At 36.2% G+C, this 16,428-nt stretch overlaps 1 protein-coding gene across 2 annotated transcripts; it reads right to left on the bottom strand.

Moving 5' to 3' along the window:
* Nucleotides 1-126: 126 nt before the first annotated feature.
* LOC140804790 (regulatory-associated protein of TOR 1-like) lies at nucleotides 127-13,106 on the bottom strand. Of its 2 annotated transcripts, none has more exons than XM_073160922.1 (23): nucleotides 12,323-13,106; nucleotides 10,463-10,565; nucleotides 9,704-9,786; nucleotides 9,366-9,524; nucleotides 9,003-9,119; nucleotides 8,754-8,911; nucleotides 7,783-7,937; nucleotides 7,533-7,677; nucleotides 7,356-7,434; nucleotides 7,101-7,202; nucleotides 6,509-6,592; nucleotides 6,275-6,385; nucleotides 5,502-5,855; nucleotides 5,176-5,362; nucleotides 4,396-5,010; nucleotides 3,857-4,189; nucleotides 3,633-3,756; nucleotides 2,621-2,745; nucleotides 2,386-2,531; nucleotides 2,145-2,246; nucleotides 1,587-1,672; nucleotides 1,075-1,159; nucleotides 127-897 (listed from the first exon to the last, which is right to left on the bottom strand). In XM_073160922.1, exons 1-23 carry the CDS (start codon nucleotides 12,650-12,652, stop codon nucleotides 559-561), a joined length of 4,122 nt encoding a protein of 1,373 aa, XP_073017023.1. In that variant the 5' UTR covers nucleotides 12,653-13,106; the 3' UTR covers nucleotides 127-558. The 2 variants fall into 2 exon arrangements, with proteins under 2 accessions (XP_073017023.1, XP_073017024.1); XM_073160923.1 differs by having other exon boundaries at nucleotides 3,857-4,186.
* Nucleotides 13,107-16,428: the final 3,322 nt, after the last annotated feature.

Below are 16,428 nucleotides of genomic sequence, written 5' to 3'. Positions count from 1 at the left end.
GCAAGAAATTGGGGTACTGTTTATACGTTCAGGCGATAATTCTAAATCATTTTATGACAACCAACATTTTATCTTCAATGTGGTGCAAGCAACGTCCACTAGTTTGCTGCAAAAATTTAGTGCCAACAGAGTTAATAATGTAAAATAAATACTAATAGAACTGTACAGATTGGACAAGGTTTGTATCTGTTCAAAGAAGTAAGAAAAGGAAGGATGAAAGAAAGCAGCACAAAAGAAAAAACACACTAAAAAGAACCGAAGAAAAAGTGACATATTTACAGCTTTCTTCTTCACCTATAAACAGATTATTTGCCATAGCCTCCACGGAACAAGTTGATTCTTCCCAACTTTTGAGAACCCGAAAGAGGAGGCCAAATAATATATTATTCACTTTCAAATACGAACCGATTCATATCACCACACTTGATGCAACCTACTTGTTAGAAAACGTGAACTGTGTACGGATGGGTTGATTTGCAAATCCTTCATTCCAGGATCATATTCTGTCAACCTCCATCACTCTCCAAAAGGCTTTCAGATATCATAATAGTTGTGTGCTCATCTTGGTGGAGAGATCTCATCGGCATATATTGAAACACAAGAATCGGCCGCACCCGCAGCCAGTAGAACTTGATACGGATGGAAGGTAAGGCAGTTAACAGATCCAATCTTCTGTGCCATGAAAGTGGGGTGATACCTAATGGTACCTAACTGATTACCCCTCAAGTTGAATATTTTGATAAATTGCTTGGCAGAGCCACTAGCAATAAGGGGTGCATGCCGATGAACGGCCAATGCTGTAAGTGAACCCCGATGAGCTTCAATGGTAAGGTATGTCTTTTTGGCAGCTCTCATGTCAAGAAATTGAATATTACCAGCCTGGGATGCACTGACGAGCTGTTTAAGAAAAGAAAAAAGATGGTGACAAAGCTGTAGTAAACATCTATATAGACTCGACCTCATTTCATATTAGGTGTGTTCCAAAGCTGCTACTAGGGCACGAACATTGCAGAAACAACAGTAAGACCAGAGCACATTATGAAGCCATCCATCACATTAGAGAAAAAGAGTCACCTTTGCAGGTTCAAGTCCAGGTTGGAAGCCCATCCCTACAACTCTTTCAACACGTTGGGTGTGAGGTCGGGTTTCACTAACAAGCCTAAATCAAACATGCAAAAATACAGAGAAATGCAGATAGTTAAACATACACTGACAGAATAGTTTTACGCAGGATAAACAGCCAAAACAAGAATAATAAACATAGATCAGGAGTCACTCTGTCCATTTATTAAATAATAACCAACTTTATGACGAGTGGCTGACAGTTGACTATGGCACAATCATAGCTAGACTGCCAAGTATAATCTAAGCAGTTGCAGTCACCATTTAAAAAGGTTTGCAAGCATGGACCAGAAAAGCTTCTTGCTGAAACGTGCAAGAATCACCTCATCATGAGAGGATACAAGGGCACATTTTCTGAAACTATAGTCAGATGCCCATCAAAGTACATAAAAGTGGAAACAAAGCATCATGGAGCTTAAAATGACCTTTGGGGCGATAAAGTAAACTAATAAAAAAATTCTTACATTTCAGGAGTACGGATGTCGTATAAGCGGACATAACCATCCACAAAACCAGCAGCAAATTGACCACCGTGAACTTGAGAAACAGCCTACATGACGCACAAACAAATCGGTGGATAAGAAGGTAGAGAAAAAAGAGGTTAGAACACAAAATTAACAACCATGAAGGCAAGGAGTGTTATTAAACACATTAAGCAAATTAAGATAAGTTAATAATCAGCTACGAGGACACTTGTCTGTGCAAGAGGAAGAAGAGAAGTCCTCTACACACTAAACTGGCATCGTGAGCTTATGTGTGTGCTTTGCATCTTAACAGATCAGATTTCAACTCCAACAAAAATAATGATAAAACCACCAACCAGCACAAATTTTACTTATAGAGTACAAATACGAGATCGTACAATGCATTAAGACTACAATGGCCATTGAAAATCATTAGGGTTTCTTAGACAGATTAAAAAAACGGAGACAAATTCAAAAGCAACATGATGAAAAAGTTGGAAGATATAATCCCTCATTTTAGCCATTTTCCCATCTGAATAATTTCAAATTAAAACCCACCAATGCTGAGATGCTCGAATCAGATGTCAAGGGAATAGTGCTGACGAGCTGCTCTTTATCAAGATCCCACGCTGCGATAGATGAAATTTCACCTGACGCGAACTAGTACGGCAGCAAAATAAGGTATGTGTGAGAAAAAATTATCAAAACACCAAGTAGCACATTTTTCCAAGTGTGTCTTGGGTATTATATTAAATGCATACAAAAGCTCGCATAAACCAAAGTAAGCTGTAGAACCTACAAGATATCCTGACTGCTGTTGCCAATCCACAACAGCATTCACAGCACGTACACCAGGTTTGTGACCGTGAATTGAAGCAAATGCAGTAACTAATTTCTGCTCCCCTTTCGAAGTGAAATTTTTCCAAATCCGGACGTTTCCATCATCTAATTCAATTAAGCAGGGTACAGATCAATTTTAACAGTTATTAACAGATACAAGTAATGTGTTAACCAAACGCGGGAAACAAATTTACTTGATGCTACAAGGAGCAAGTTCTCATCAAGCTCATTTACAAGACAGAGCTTCGAAACGCCTTTATCAGGATAATCATGGTTATTGAAACTGTTAAGTAGAGTAGCTTCCTCATAATTCCATACCCTAGCAGATTACATACCAAGAAAGCAGTGTCAAATGTCAAGCAAACAAATGAATCACACTGACAACATAACAGAGCAAACTCAATAACTGACCAATCACCAGAGACAAAGGAACAAAAATATTTCTGAAAAAGGAATCATGCCAGAATTGCCTCTGTGTATCTGTACGATGTGTTCACATTAAGTTAAAAAATCACGAAAGATAGAAGGCAAGTCCATCAAAAGTTGATTGATCATGAGGCAGGTTAAGCACCGATATAGTCTGCGTGATTCCTCGTAGGACGAGCACTTTTACGATCACATTGCCCATAAACCAACATATGCAAAGAAAAAATTATCTTGAACATCTCGACAAATAACTCACATTGCCATCCATACTTCATTTCAATCTACATCCCCTAAAATTGATAAGTAATGTAGTGCTCAAGAAAACATAAAAAACCTCTGTTGTACTTCAACTTAGGTTCATGCACATGCTTCTTAATATGCTGTATTTTCCTGATGAAGAAAGTCAAACTTAGCTTCATCTTTATGTTTAATCAACACTATTTCACCAAGATAATAACAATAGTTTATATAAAATACTTTTGACCCCATGTTGACCTCACACTAATTAGAAGAGACGGCCCAATAATGAAACAATGATGTACAGTTAAAAAGTCAGCTAAGAGGATACATGAACTCCAAACCTAACAAACAGCTACCAAAAGAAAACCCCTCCATTACAAAAGTACAGTTACAAAATTCCTATATGATCAGCCTTTCCAAAAACATATTCTAGACAACAAAAGCATTTGCACCACAAAACTGAAACGTTGACCATAATTCAATCACACATCCAATCAATTAGTGAAACATATAGTGCCAGCTTGCAACAATTTTACCCACCTAATCTTTTCATTTTCATCTGAAGCAATTACAACAGGTGAGAAGGGCTGTAACAGCGCAGTCTTGGTGCCAGTCATAAATTTGGTATCCCAACCAGCAATTTGATTATGCAGTTTACTCACAGCTGAAAAACATGGTATGGTTCAAATCATGAAGTTGTTTGTCAAAATGAGAAGCATGAGAGAAAAGATAAGGGACAACACCCATCAGTTGAATATACCAACCAGAGTGTTGACATTTCACAATGTGGTCTAGCGCTTGCTTCTCGTTTTTTTCTCTTCTAGCAACTATATCTTCGCTATCATCCACTGGAGTAAGAAGTGGCTTTGAAAAGTGACCACAGCTCCAATTATAAATCGTCGATTGTGGAAGAAAACTACGTTCAGAAGCTCCAGATAGTCCAGAAGAACCTAATAGTGAATCAGCAAGTCCTGAGTCTGGAGGATTCATTAGATGTGGCCTAAAATCCAAGGAGCTGACTCTCCGTATTCCTGTCATGTAGCTTGGTCTGGGAGGACTAACTGGAGGGGTTCTAAATGTCAATGGCAGACGGCCTCCTACGCGAAATTAGTAAAATAGTTAAAAAAATAAATTGCTCCAATGAGAGGACAAGGGCTCGATTGCAGAGGAAACAGAAAAAAAAAAGACAATTCCAGCACACATAAAGGCAGCAATATACTAGGGTTTAAACAGCAAGATTTAAAGATGTAACGAACCAAATTCCAACAATCACGCCACAAACCACCAAGAATAATCATCTTACCACCGTTCAGTTCGAACCAAGATGAGGAACGAGCCAGTCCAGAAAGACTAGTGCTTGCAGTTGTAGATAATTCATTGGGATGAGCACTTCCACCAGTAGTTTTAACCGATTTTGTCACCACTTGTTCAATGCCAATAATGGATAATACTCTTCTCCCAAGACTGGCAACACGCGGTGATGGATCTTTCGCTAGAGTACACATAGCTAATACACATTGAGAATATAATGAATTATCTAGTGGCCTTCGCCTTGAATGGTTAACAACTCCATTGCTAACAAAGTCATTTAAGGCACCAGAATCAGAATGCTGTGAAGAATCATCGGAAAGTGGAGATCCATGCATTATTCCAGAGGTAGCGAGAGGACTACCGGAGGACACTCTCCCATCACGAGTAACCGCCTGACTATCATTTCCAACACGCAATAAAGGACCAACTGGCGTTGGAACTCTGCTTCCATGTGCCATGTAATGAACCAGAGATGTGTATCCACTACCAGAACCATTGATTGCGAAAGAAGGTAGAGTTGTGAGCACAGAGTTGGATTGGGGCTTCCAATAAGCAGCAGCAACTGACTTAATATGTTTGTTGTGACCAAAGGAGAAACGAGCCAGAGCTGTTTACAGGGAAAAAAAATTCACCGCAGTTCAAAACAATAATCTAATGAAATTTTCTGATGATTTAGATAAAAGTTACTGAAAAGGATTTAATGACCAGGAATTTGAAGAAATTTTTAATGGGGAAATTCACAGGTTAGCACAAGCATTAAAAATGTACATACCCACAGCAACTTCAGCTCGCACCAGTGGGCTTCCATCAGAAACAACGCTCAACAGGCTCTTAACAATACCGGCTTCGGCCTTAATTTTTTCATCATCATCACAATTTTCATCTTCAAGACCATCTCTTGATGCATCAAATCCAAAATCAAGTAAAGTTCCCAGAGAAAAAACTGCTGCCGCCCGAACCTAAATAAATGTACTTTCACATTTAAAATATGCTCATCAAACTAGGCATTGGAAAGTGCACTTTTTTTTTATGGCTTGACGCATCAGAAATTTAATGACATGCGTGCAAATAAACCATGCAGTTAAGAAAGTGACAAACCTCAGGTTGCGGCTCTGAAAGTAGAGGTTCAACAACAGCAAGAGCATCAGCCTGCAAACCTATTATTTGAGCCTCCAAAAAATCTTCCCACAACTTACCAAGGCACAAACATATCCATTGAAGAAATAGAGGTTCAGTTTGTGCCTCATTTGGTGAGGAGCTTTGAAGATTTTTTAGACAGACATGTATGAGACCAGCTTCAATGCATACTTCCTGACCCCGCCTGTGACCATCTACAATGACAGCCAAAACAAATGCAGCCATCGCTCGTTGCTCTGGATAAGCTTCCACGCTGTCAAGAAACTTAATGAAATATGTATGCCCACCATCCTTCACGAGATCAACCTGACAAGACTATAGAGACAGGAAGTTACCGCAATAGTTCAGCATCCTTGAATTCCAATAAAAGTGAAGTACATAAACAAAAAGATAGTAAGCCTGGATATCCAAAAGTGAACTACGTATTGTGAGTGTTCTTTCAACATAATGTTACACTAAACATGGACAAATCAAATAGAAATGGCAAGTCTAAGAATTGTGTTTGATTTGTCAGCCCAATTCCAAAAGTAGTTCAGTTGAAACTATTATGGTCATTGCTGGAGTCTGCAATTACAAAAGGACTCATCATCTAAATTTACTTTTTGTCAGTGTTGTCGTAAGTATGAGGGATGAATCCCGATAGTTTACAAAAGTTTTGAATCAAATATCTCAAAAGAGAGGGAGAGAGAGAGAGAGATAGAAGAAAAAGGAAAAGAGATACGGGCATATGGCACCTTATCGAGTGCAAGAATCTTTGTCCAAATGAACACAAGAATTTGACGCAGTTCCGGGGTGGTTGTCGCCAGAAGCTTTAACACATAAGGAAATATCCCCACAGATAATGCCTGAAAGAGGTAGGTAGGCAAAGATGTAATTATTCCAAGGTAGGCAAAGATGTAATTGTTCCAAGGTAGGCATACCAGTTACTAGTTAACATAATAATCAACCACAAAGCCAGTAAGAAATACCAGATCCACAGCCCAAGGCCCCATGTCCAAAAATCTACCAAGAAGAACCAATGCCCGAAATCTATGACATTGGCTAAGTAAAACCTGAGGAATCATAAATAAACAAATAAAATAAAAGTCAACAGGTTTTCAAAACTTAACAAAATAAAGTATCAAATAAGAATGGCAATGATTGAAAGAAGCAACAGAAAAGAATCGGTGAATTTCGTTGGCAAAAAATTATTAAACAGCGGAGTTTAACTGTAAGCCAAGAAAGACCACAAAATGTGGTTACTTTTGGTTCTTCAGAAGGCATATTCCACAGAGACTATCTCATCAACTTGGCCCTCAAATGTCACGAGTAGTTATTTTCAACCATTTCCTTGAAGACTAATCTTCTTCCATTAAAATGCACCACCAATACTAATAATATTATCAAAATTGTTCAAATGTATTAGTCAGTGAACTTGTTTAATACAGCATAAACTCATCCAGTACCAACAATCTCTAAGACTAACATCAAAAAAATAAATGAAACTCTTGACATGAGTTACATCCAGAAATTCATCAGAGGTTGAGAAATAATTGACTAGGAACATAGAGTAATCCCCACCTGAAGAACAATTGGTAACTGTTCAGGTGGCTTTTTATATTCTGATCCATGATCAAGCCAGACCTCAAAAGCAGTCAACTGCTCTGTAAAAAAAGGACTGGGCTGGAGAGAACAGCAATCAAAACATTGTGTAAGGGTGGCATATTCTTTAGTCATTAAACAAAAACTTCCAAGCAGACGTGCTCAAATTTTCAATTACCACCTGGCATAAACATAACATACAATGCATACAGAAAACAAATCAACTGTTAAGACCTGAAACTCTGCATTAGGGTCCTCAACTAAAGCTGGAAGCTGAGAAAGGCATATTTCAGCAGCCATGTCCCAAGCATCCCTAAACATGCAGAAGTAAAAAAAATAAGAAACAGATGAACTTGATTCTTGATCCAAGAAAGTAGTAGCTAAATGTACAATGAAGACTGTTGCAATTACCACATATGATGTTGATGAGTTGGTGGCAAAACTGGGTACGAAATTGGAGAACAATTAGCAGAGCGCATAATCCTTTCTGCAAGTAAAAAATTCCGGAACATGCTGGCAACTAAAAGATCCTGTCTGAACAATTTTTGGAACAATTCTGCAGAATCCAGTATCCACTTTCATTTAGTATTTACCAAATGCGTGCTAAAGAACACAAACTAGGGTTAAGATAGACTCCATGAAATTATATATCTATCATTACCACGCGGAAGTACATTCCAGGCTATAGTGTCAGTCACAGCTGTGAATATCCAGTTCAACTCACCAAGTAGGGTCTTCCGGTCAGTTTGGCGACCAGGAATTTTATCAATTAAAGAATAATCAAATGACTCGTGAAGCAACGAGCGGGTGCAAAACCTGAAATCAAGAATCAACAATTATTAAACAATAGATAAAATCAGAAAGAGACCAGAGTGAGAAGAACAATAAACCCCCCACCCCCAACAAAAAACAAAAAGAAAAGTCCACATTATAAATGTCACGTCACCAAAATAAAGTGAAATTGCCAGAGCACATATGATGCATAGAGTTCAAATCTTGGGATGAATTTAAGAAACATGAAGAAGAAATAACAGAAAACGACATATAATTGTCAACATGCAAAAGTTGCCAAATCATCAGCACCAAACAGTCAAACATGTTCAGAAAAACTTTTATTGAAAGCAACCAAAAATAAGGAGAAATCATATAGCAAATGAGCAGAAAGACAGAAATTCTGCGGCTAACTGAGAAGCGAACCCGCGATGTTGACCAGAAGACTAAGCAAACTTGAAATTTTAAAGAAGGATGATGACAGTTATCCAAGACACAAGACAAACACCTAGAGATTCAGACTCAGAGCTTGTGAGCAGCAATATGTTATTGGCTACATGCAGATAAATGTGCACAATAATTTAAAACTGACAGTTAACAGTCTGTACTTTTACAAGGAGTGTTCACTTTTTAGGGTTGAACTTTAGAAAAGAAAAATATACATAGCATTTAAAGTTAAACAAATTTTGGTGCAGCTATGATGTGAATTGAACGTATGGACTACTTAAGAAAAGGATGCTGAGAATCATAGGAAGAAGTTTGTTGATATTCATCCCCTCCATCAAATTACAAGCAGTTGATAGCAGCACTCAAACAATCAAATAACAATAATGGGACAGACAATAATGAGCCATGAGTCACCATCTTAATGCCATTTTTATTGGGGTTGTGAGGCAAGCAGTAAATATGTCAGCAGGAAATTCAACACTCTGAGGAAGTGTCTCATGAGCTTCACATGCGGCAAGCAAAATACAATCCCTCGTGGAAGGTCCTGAACTTGAAGTGCCGCATTCCTGGAGCTGTAATAAAAGAAGATAATTTTAAAGATAAGTTGTAAAGCAAAATAAACACAAATCGCTGTTTTATTAGGTCATATATATTGTCGAGTACCTCAATGAAGGAACTAACAATCATCCCAGCAGCTGAACAATCAAAAACATAAATTGAGGGTGTCTTCAACCAGGAATCCAGGTCACTGATTGGCAAAGGGATGTACTGAGTATAACTCTGCAGGAATGGAAAATAAGAACAGGGGAGAGGAAATTTTTCAGTCAAACTGGGTGTATCAGTTTTTGCTAGACCATGTAATTAGCAACATCACCTCTTTGATGAAAAATCCCAATATATTTCGGTGATGTGTCTTAACTTACACTACATGGTCGAGCAAAAACAGTCAGACCAGTTCACATAACATTTTCCAAGCACAGGATTAATGCACTGAGGGCATAAAAGATGTAGTCTCAGCAAATGGACCTTATTAAACAGCCAAATTTCACCATTAGGAGTAGGCTTCGGTACACCATGACCATTATAGTGAAAAAGAACTCTCTCAGATTTTGCATATTTGCGACATGTAGTGCATAGTTTCTTGATTTCATCAACAGTGGGATCCAATGAAATTTTGTAACGAGCCTGCCCAAGCATCGACAAATTAACATAAATTCAATCACTATAGCATGAGTATCAAATACATGATCTCTCTCTCCCTTTTCGTTCATTTTTATAAACTAATAATACTACAATACTATATCAGAATAACAGCATAATAAATGATAAATCACCAAATTAAGAAAAGAGAAATAGTTTCATACCTTCGGTTGCCAACGCTCATATTGTTGGTTTAAGGTTCTGCCTATTGTTTCAAGTGCTTTCTGAGGGGCCATTGTGAAAGGGTCTACAAATAAATGGTGACAACAGATGTTAACTCATATAATCAGTTATAACTTATGAACAAATTGTGATTTAAATCAAATGCATGTTAACCAAAAAAAGCATAACAACCTTTCCACATGGAAATAAAATATGGCCATAAGAATCATGCCACCTTCGTAAAAACTTCCACTATCATACCACAAAATGATCTAGGTTTCCTTAATTAATCATTCATCCTTTTCCCTCCCACTCCAACAATCATTTATGTTTTTCCCTCCCAACTACAACTTCCCAAAATGGAACAGGCCACAAGTCAAAATAATTGACACCCTTCAGAATAGCCTAAAGCAATATATCTATACAGCAACTCCTGCTTTAAAATTTAAGAGCAAAGCAGTTTCCTTCAAGGACACCCATGAAGTTCATAAAAGAAACACTAAATCGACCATTTCTAAGTCACAAAGCTAGCGCCAAGGCATGCACATGACTTGGAAGGTGGTGAGGCTGTTAAAAATCTAGAGCGGGAAGAAAAGGAATAGTCTGTGAATAACCTCTCTGAAAAACTACCATGCCACCACTAACTTCGTACAAAAGTTAAGACAGTTCCAGACACGACGGAATAAATTAATAGTACAGTCAAGCATGTCAAATTCATAAAGTAAAGTGATAACAAAACTAGTTAAGGAAGATGAATGTACCGATCCAGCATTCCATACGCGCACAAGGAGATATCTTTATTACATCGGGTGGATCAACACTAATGTTTAAACACAGAACTAGAGCAACACAACCAGTCTTCATCTGCAATGATGATTTTAGAGACAGGATATGATTTTTGAAAACTAAACCATATTCAAATCAACTAAGGAAATACAGTTATATAGATATTCCAAGAAGACATTATATTGGAAAAGATCCAGGATCAACAGACCCGTTCAACGAAAATACCACATGCGATCTGAAATTCTACACACAAAGAAAATACACACAGATAATCTGAACACATGCAGTACACCTCAAACCCACGTCAATCAGCTGGTGACAGAAATACCACTTATGATACTGCGACAATCGAATTCTAGCACCAGAAAACATTCATTTCATCCGATTCCAACAAAAGAAAATGTTAAAGTTCAGTGCCGATCCCGAGAGGAATAAAAAAAACAGAGCTAGGGTGAACATAGTAGAAAGGCTTCAGAAAAGCCAAAGATGGAAAGGATTGGAAGAGAGGCAGGGGTCAAGTATACATATTCCATATAAACGGATGTATGCAAGAGGAGGTGGCAACAAAGAGGGATAAAATTTTCAATTCCATCAAAACCGTCACATTTTGTAGGTATATTGAGCCGTCAACTTCTATGGCACACCCACATTAAAGTGAGAGTCAATGTCCCGCGTTTTAAAAAAAATGCACACTGGTTATATTCAACCCCTTAACTCCTGTCGATTCCATCTCCACAGTAAATTACAGCATGTATCGAAAAAACCGAAACTCGGTGATGAGAAGAAACGTTTTAAGGGCTCGACGACAAAATGAATACCAAACTTCCAAGCATAGCTTAATACCATTAAGCTAGCTAATTCCATATTTGTCCCACAAAATTACAAACAATGCCTACACTCTGATTCCTAAAGCCTTAAAAGAAGCTCTAAGAACTCTGTATAGTTGCTTGAAAGAATAGTTACATTTACAAAAGCAATTATGGGGGGGAAACTGTGACGCACGGGGCCGAAGAGGGCGGGGTGATCACCGATGCCAAGAGGTTGCTAGGACAATGAAGGTTTCCTAGCAGGCTTCTAGGCGAAGAAAACATGAATGATACGATCTCACACCAGAATAAGAGAGATTCCAAAATTGTTCAGGTATAGAACTGTGCAGTTGAGGAGTGCTAAAGATTTGATAGGTACTAAGAAGGTGCGTCTTCTTTTCAAGGGATCATCACATAAAAACTACAAACTTAAGCGTGCTTAACTAAAAGTAATTCTGGATGGGTGACACATGGAAAGTTTACTAGGATACGTGTAAGTGAAAACATAAACACGTTAACAAAACTCGTCTTGATACAGTGGAGACAATCGACGTATCTAGGGTGTTACATGAACATTCCCATCAACAGCTACAAATTGAAGCACTATTGCCCTCGTGAGCAACATAAATCAATGCCACATTGATTGACTTATCTATGCTATGCAAATCAAAATCATTTGTCATGTGAGCACCAGAAAGTATCATATTTAAACTTTTGGGTATTATCAAAGCAACCAACACTATTGGCTAACGATCACCTTGTTAACATAGTACTTACACACACTAAGCATGGCGCGGAGACAGACACCACCATAGCTTGACAAGCTATCGTCGTCATTTCAACTCAGTGAGTGCACATATTATAGCACCGCCACACAAGAAAAAAATCTAAACACAAGAAAAAAATCTAATGCATGTATTTAGACATGCAGCGTGGATTCACACTATCAGTGCAATAGTGTAAACAGGAAAGAACAATATATTCATAAATCAGCAAACAAAAACAAAGAGAGAAAATCTGGGAGCTTACTCGATCCTTGGGCCGCCATTTCGAGACAAGTCCACTATCCGAAGGCACGCACTCCTCGAAGCCATCGTGCCTGAACTCACACAACACCAAAGTCTGTGGCAAGTACGCCATGCTGGTGGTGGTGGTCATAGCTACGTAGCTACTACTGGCTGTCTCGCTGAAATCCCCAGCATTATTGCTATTATTATCAACGCTAATGCTACTATAAACACTTCTCTCGCCATCCTCGTCCACGTGGTTATCATTTGAGGAGAACTCCTCCAAGTGGTTAGAGACCGCCGCTGAAGATTGAGAAAATCGAGATGCAGCCATCAAATCCCCCAATGCCATAAAATTTCAACCAATTTCCCACGTTTTTTCAGCCCTGCCCTAGTCGAACTGATTTTGCCGGGCGGCTCATGAAAAAACCCTAATCGCCCCAATTGATCAGAGAAACCAAGAACTTTGGACACCTTCGGTTCCAATTATGAGGGAGGAATGAAAATAAAGAGATAGCTACAGAAAGGCGGATATTTGAGAAGTGGAGACGATTAATCGACGAAGCCTGTAAAAGAGTGGCGTAAGGACATGGGAAGAGGGAAGAATAGACAATCCAGCTCTGTCTGACCCTAAACTGCGGCAGAGCGAGTATCGGCGGCGGCCGCCGCAGCTGAGAAGCCGATGGAGGCGTAAATATACATGTATTATACAGAGCAGTGAAGAGAGGTGAAGTGCGGCTCTTGAGCAAAATTGAAAATTCACGAAACTGTAAAGTGTTGTTTGTGAGACTTGATTATTCCCTCGTTATTTTGCTCTACTTTTTTACTATATTAACCCCCTATTTTATACACTCGGAGTGGGATGTATCAAAAAAAAAAAAAGCAAAATAAAAATCAATTATTTTGGAAATACTTTATAAAAAAATTATACTAATTGTTATTAATAAATAATCACAAAAACATATCAATTTTGTCATATAGATTGATTCGTTTTTTACTTTAAGTATAAATCGGGTTTACTCGTCTTACATAAATAGATCTGTAAGATCATCTCATAAAAAACATTTTTTGTTATCAATGCAGCGTCATCCATTTTGCATTCGATTAGTTAGTTAATAAATGTCATTTTTGCTTTTGTTCATTCTAGTTGCATTTTTGATCGGTTGAGTTTCAGCTTCGATATTTTGAAAAGTTAAATTGTGATATATTCTTATATTTTTTTGATATAATTTATTTTGGTTATTCGTACATATTATACTTTTTACAATAGTTATACAAATAGTGAATGAATGTTTCAATCAATATTTTGTAAATTCCATATTTGTTATAGTTTAGTTTTTTTTTTTTAAATGTTGTTATAGTTTAGTTAAAACTCGAGTTTCACTATTTGATTTTTTATTTTTATTTTTTGCATTGTGTTAAAGTGAATCTCAAATTTAAGTAGTTCGTATGTGAAGAACATAGATTCAATTTAATTACGTATACTATTAACGTCTCGTTTTCTAAATTATATTTCAGTTTACCTATTTATTTCCATAAATATTTTATAGTGGCCAGTGTGTGTGTGTATATATATATATATAAATTAACTGCATCGGTAACTAAATTAGGCAAAAACTTGTGTGAGACGGTCTCACGAGTCGTATTTTGTGAGACGGATCTCTTATTTGGGTAATCCATGAAAAAATATTATTTTTTATGCTGAGAGTATTACTTTTTATTTTAAATATCGATAAAATTGACTTGTTTCATAGATAAAGATTCATAACATGATTTCACAAAAAATCTACTTCCCTAATTACTGACATCAAAGAAAACCACTAATTAGCAACTACTCGAAAGAACACACGGCCGGCCAGGTATTTATCTTTTCGTCCCATTGGATGGGTAGTTCAAGTCCATTTTAACTTTTTGGTTGGTAATTAGTATACTTGCTAACAAATATCGTCACAAAATTTAATACAAAAAACAATTATCTCGACGATTTTCTTTATTTTTCTCCACGACATTTTGTAATTATTATTATTATTATTTTAATTTCATGATTGATGCTATCTGGGTGAACTGAGTATAAGATATGTAGACAATCCATCAGATAGTGTAGATAATTATGTGTTTATGAAATATGAGTAAGAACAATGGCTTCAGCTAAAACCCGCAAACAAGGGAAAGAACCCATACATGAGCGTCGGAACGGTGTCCGGTGTGGCCACTCCGATTATTAAGTCTGTAGGTTGAAGACGAAGAACACAAGCGATATATGTGAAAATATATATGAGTGTTTGAGAATTCAAAATTCCAGATCCTGTAAATGAGAAATATATCTGCTATTTATAGAAGTAGATATCTCATTTCCTTGTTTTCAGTGCCCACCTGCTAAGTATGGTTGTCCATACTTTCTAATGACTTATATAACACGTCAAATCTCAGCAGTTCTGACAGATAAGATATCACATGCTTACACACTCGAGTGTGGCACTGTTTCCAAGGTGGCCCGGGTAGAATAGTTTCTCGAGGACTTTCTACGAGGGCCGGGGCTCTTGATTGCCCGAGAACAAAATATCCAGTGCGTTGACCTACTCGACTGCTGAAGAAAATATCATGCATATTGACTCTGATTTGGACTATCCATATAATGTCATATGTCATCCATGACCCAGATTCTTATGAAGTATCAATGATGAATGTTAATATTTTAGAAATACTATAGTGCTTCAACAAAATTTTATTGTCTTTTTAACGACTATGTGCATAGAAAGGAAGAGAATGAAATGTATATTCGAGTTTTTTTTTTTCCTTTTTATTTATATCGACCATAGATTATTTATTTTTACTGAAGATAAGGAGTAAAAATTATGTTCAAATCCAATTATTAACATGTTTTGAGTTTTATAACTTTAATATTTTTATAAGTAAATACTATATTAATTAATATTAGTAACATATATCGTGTTAATCACTTCACGTAAGCGCAACCTAAGTAAATTTAATCCATATATACATTTATAATTTGAGTTTATAAAATCACTAATAAATTTTATATTTTTAAAAATATTGAAACTCGAAAAGCTCAAGAGCATGTACAGTGGCTAGTTTAGGGACTACCCTTTTTTATTTTTGTTTTTGAATGGAAGTGAATTTTCAGGTTTGTCGAATATTATAAACTCCGAGTTAATGAGAGAAAATACTCCACAAATTGTTGTCAATCAAATCAAAATCTCGTGAAAATGGTAAGTTGTAATTCAATGACAAAAATTGGAAAATGCTTATTCATATCAAGTATTGGCTTCAAATTTGTTAATTAAATGCAAGTTATGTTGAAAATATGATTTGTAATTATTAAAAATTAGTATATGATAATATATTTATTTTTGAATTATTTCAAAAGAAATTCTGTAAATAAGTCTCTCAATTTGTGAAGAAAAACATAATTGAGTGGAGAAAAATTTATGAAGTGTGTATAATATATATATATATATATATATATATATATATATATATATATATATTATATATATAATGAATCTCGAAATATATGCACTGAAATAAATGATAACTTCAATTGTTTGCATTGATTTTATCAATTCTTTTATTAATTCAAATTTGAATTTAATTCATAGTTATATCTATTCAAATATAATTTATGAATTTTTTTTTTCTTTCTTCAAATTGAAAACATAAACTACCATTAAATTTTTTCATATATTATACCAATTCATTTAATTTTGATATGATTTTGTGTTGCTATGATATATTTATTTGTTATTATAAACTATATAAATAATTCAGACTGTTTTTTGTATCACATTTAGACAACCACTTTTCAATCATGATAAAAATAAAACATGTGTGCAATGTTCAGTATTACTCGTGAGATAAATCATTCAAAATATATTGGCTCTTAAATTTTGATTAGTTCGCTGATATGATCTACCTGTATATGGAAACAACAGAAATTTTAGTTTAAAATGCATATTTATTTATCAAGAGGTTATTTTTTTTATTTTCGAATATTATTTATATTTTTTTCTCTATAGGGTTAACACGTATACGGAATAATCAATCGCCCGTTCATGGAAAAAGTGAATCACATTCTCAAATAATGTCATATATCTATATCTTTTTTGG

This window comes from Primulina eburnea, chromosome 11, assembly GCF_022965805.1.
Source record: "Primulina eburnea isolate SZY01 chromosome 11, ASM2296580v1, whole genome shotgun sequence".
Taxonomy (NCBI): Eukaryota; Viridiplantae; Streptophyta; class Magnoliopsida; order Lamiales; family Gesneriaceae; genus Primulina; species Primulina eburnea.
Note: the sequence above shows the minus strand (reverse complement) of the source record. Positions and strands in the feature narration are given on the sequence as shown.

Coding starts and splice junctions, on each gene's coding strand:
- LOC140804790 (XM_073160922.1), bottom strand. CDS start 12,652: ATGGCATTGGGGGATTTGATGGCTGCATCTCGATTTTCTCAATCTTCA. Junction 8,912..9,002: donor TTGTTAGTTCCTTCATTGAG/GTACTCGACAAT, acceptor CTTTTATTACAG/CTCCAGGAATGCGGCACTTC. Junction 2,247..2,385: donor AACAGCAGTCAGGATATCTT/GTAGGTTCTACA, acceptor CTGCCGTACTAG/TTCGCGTCAGGTGAAATTTC.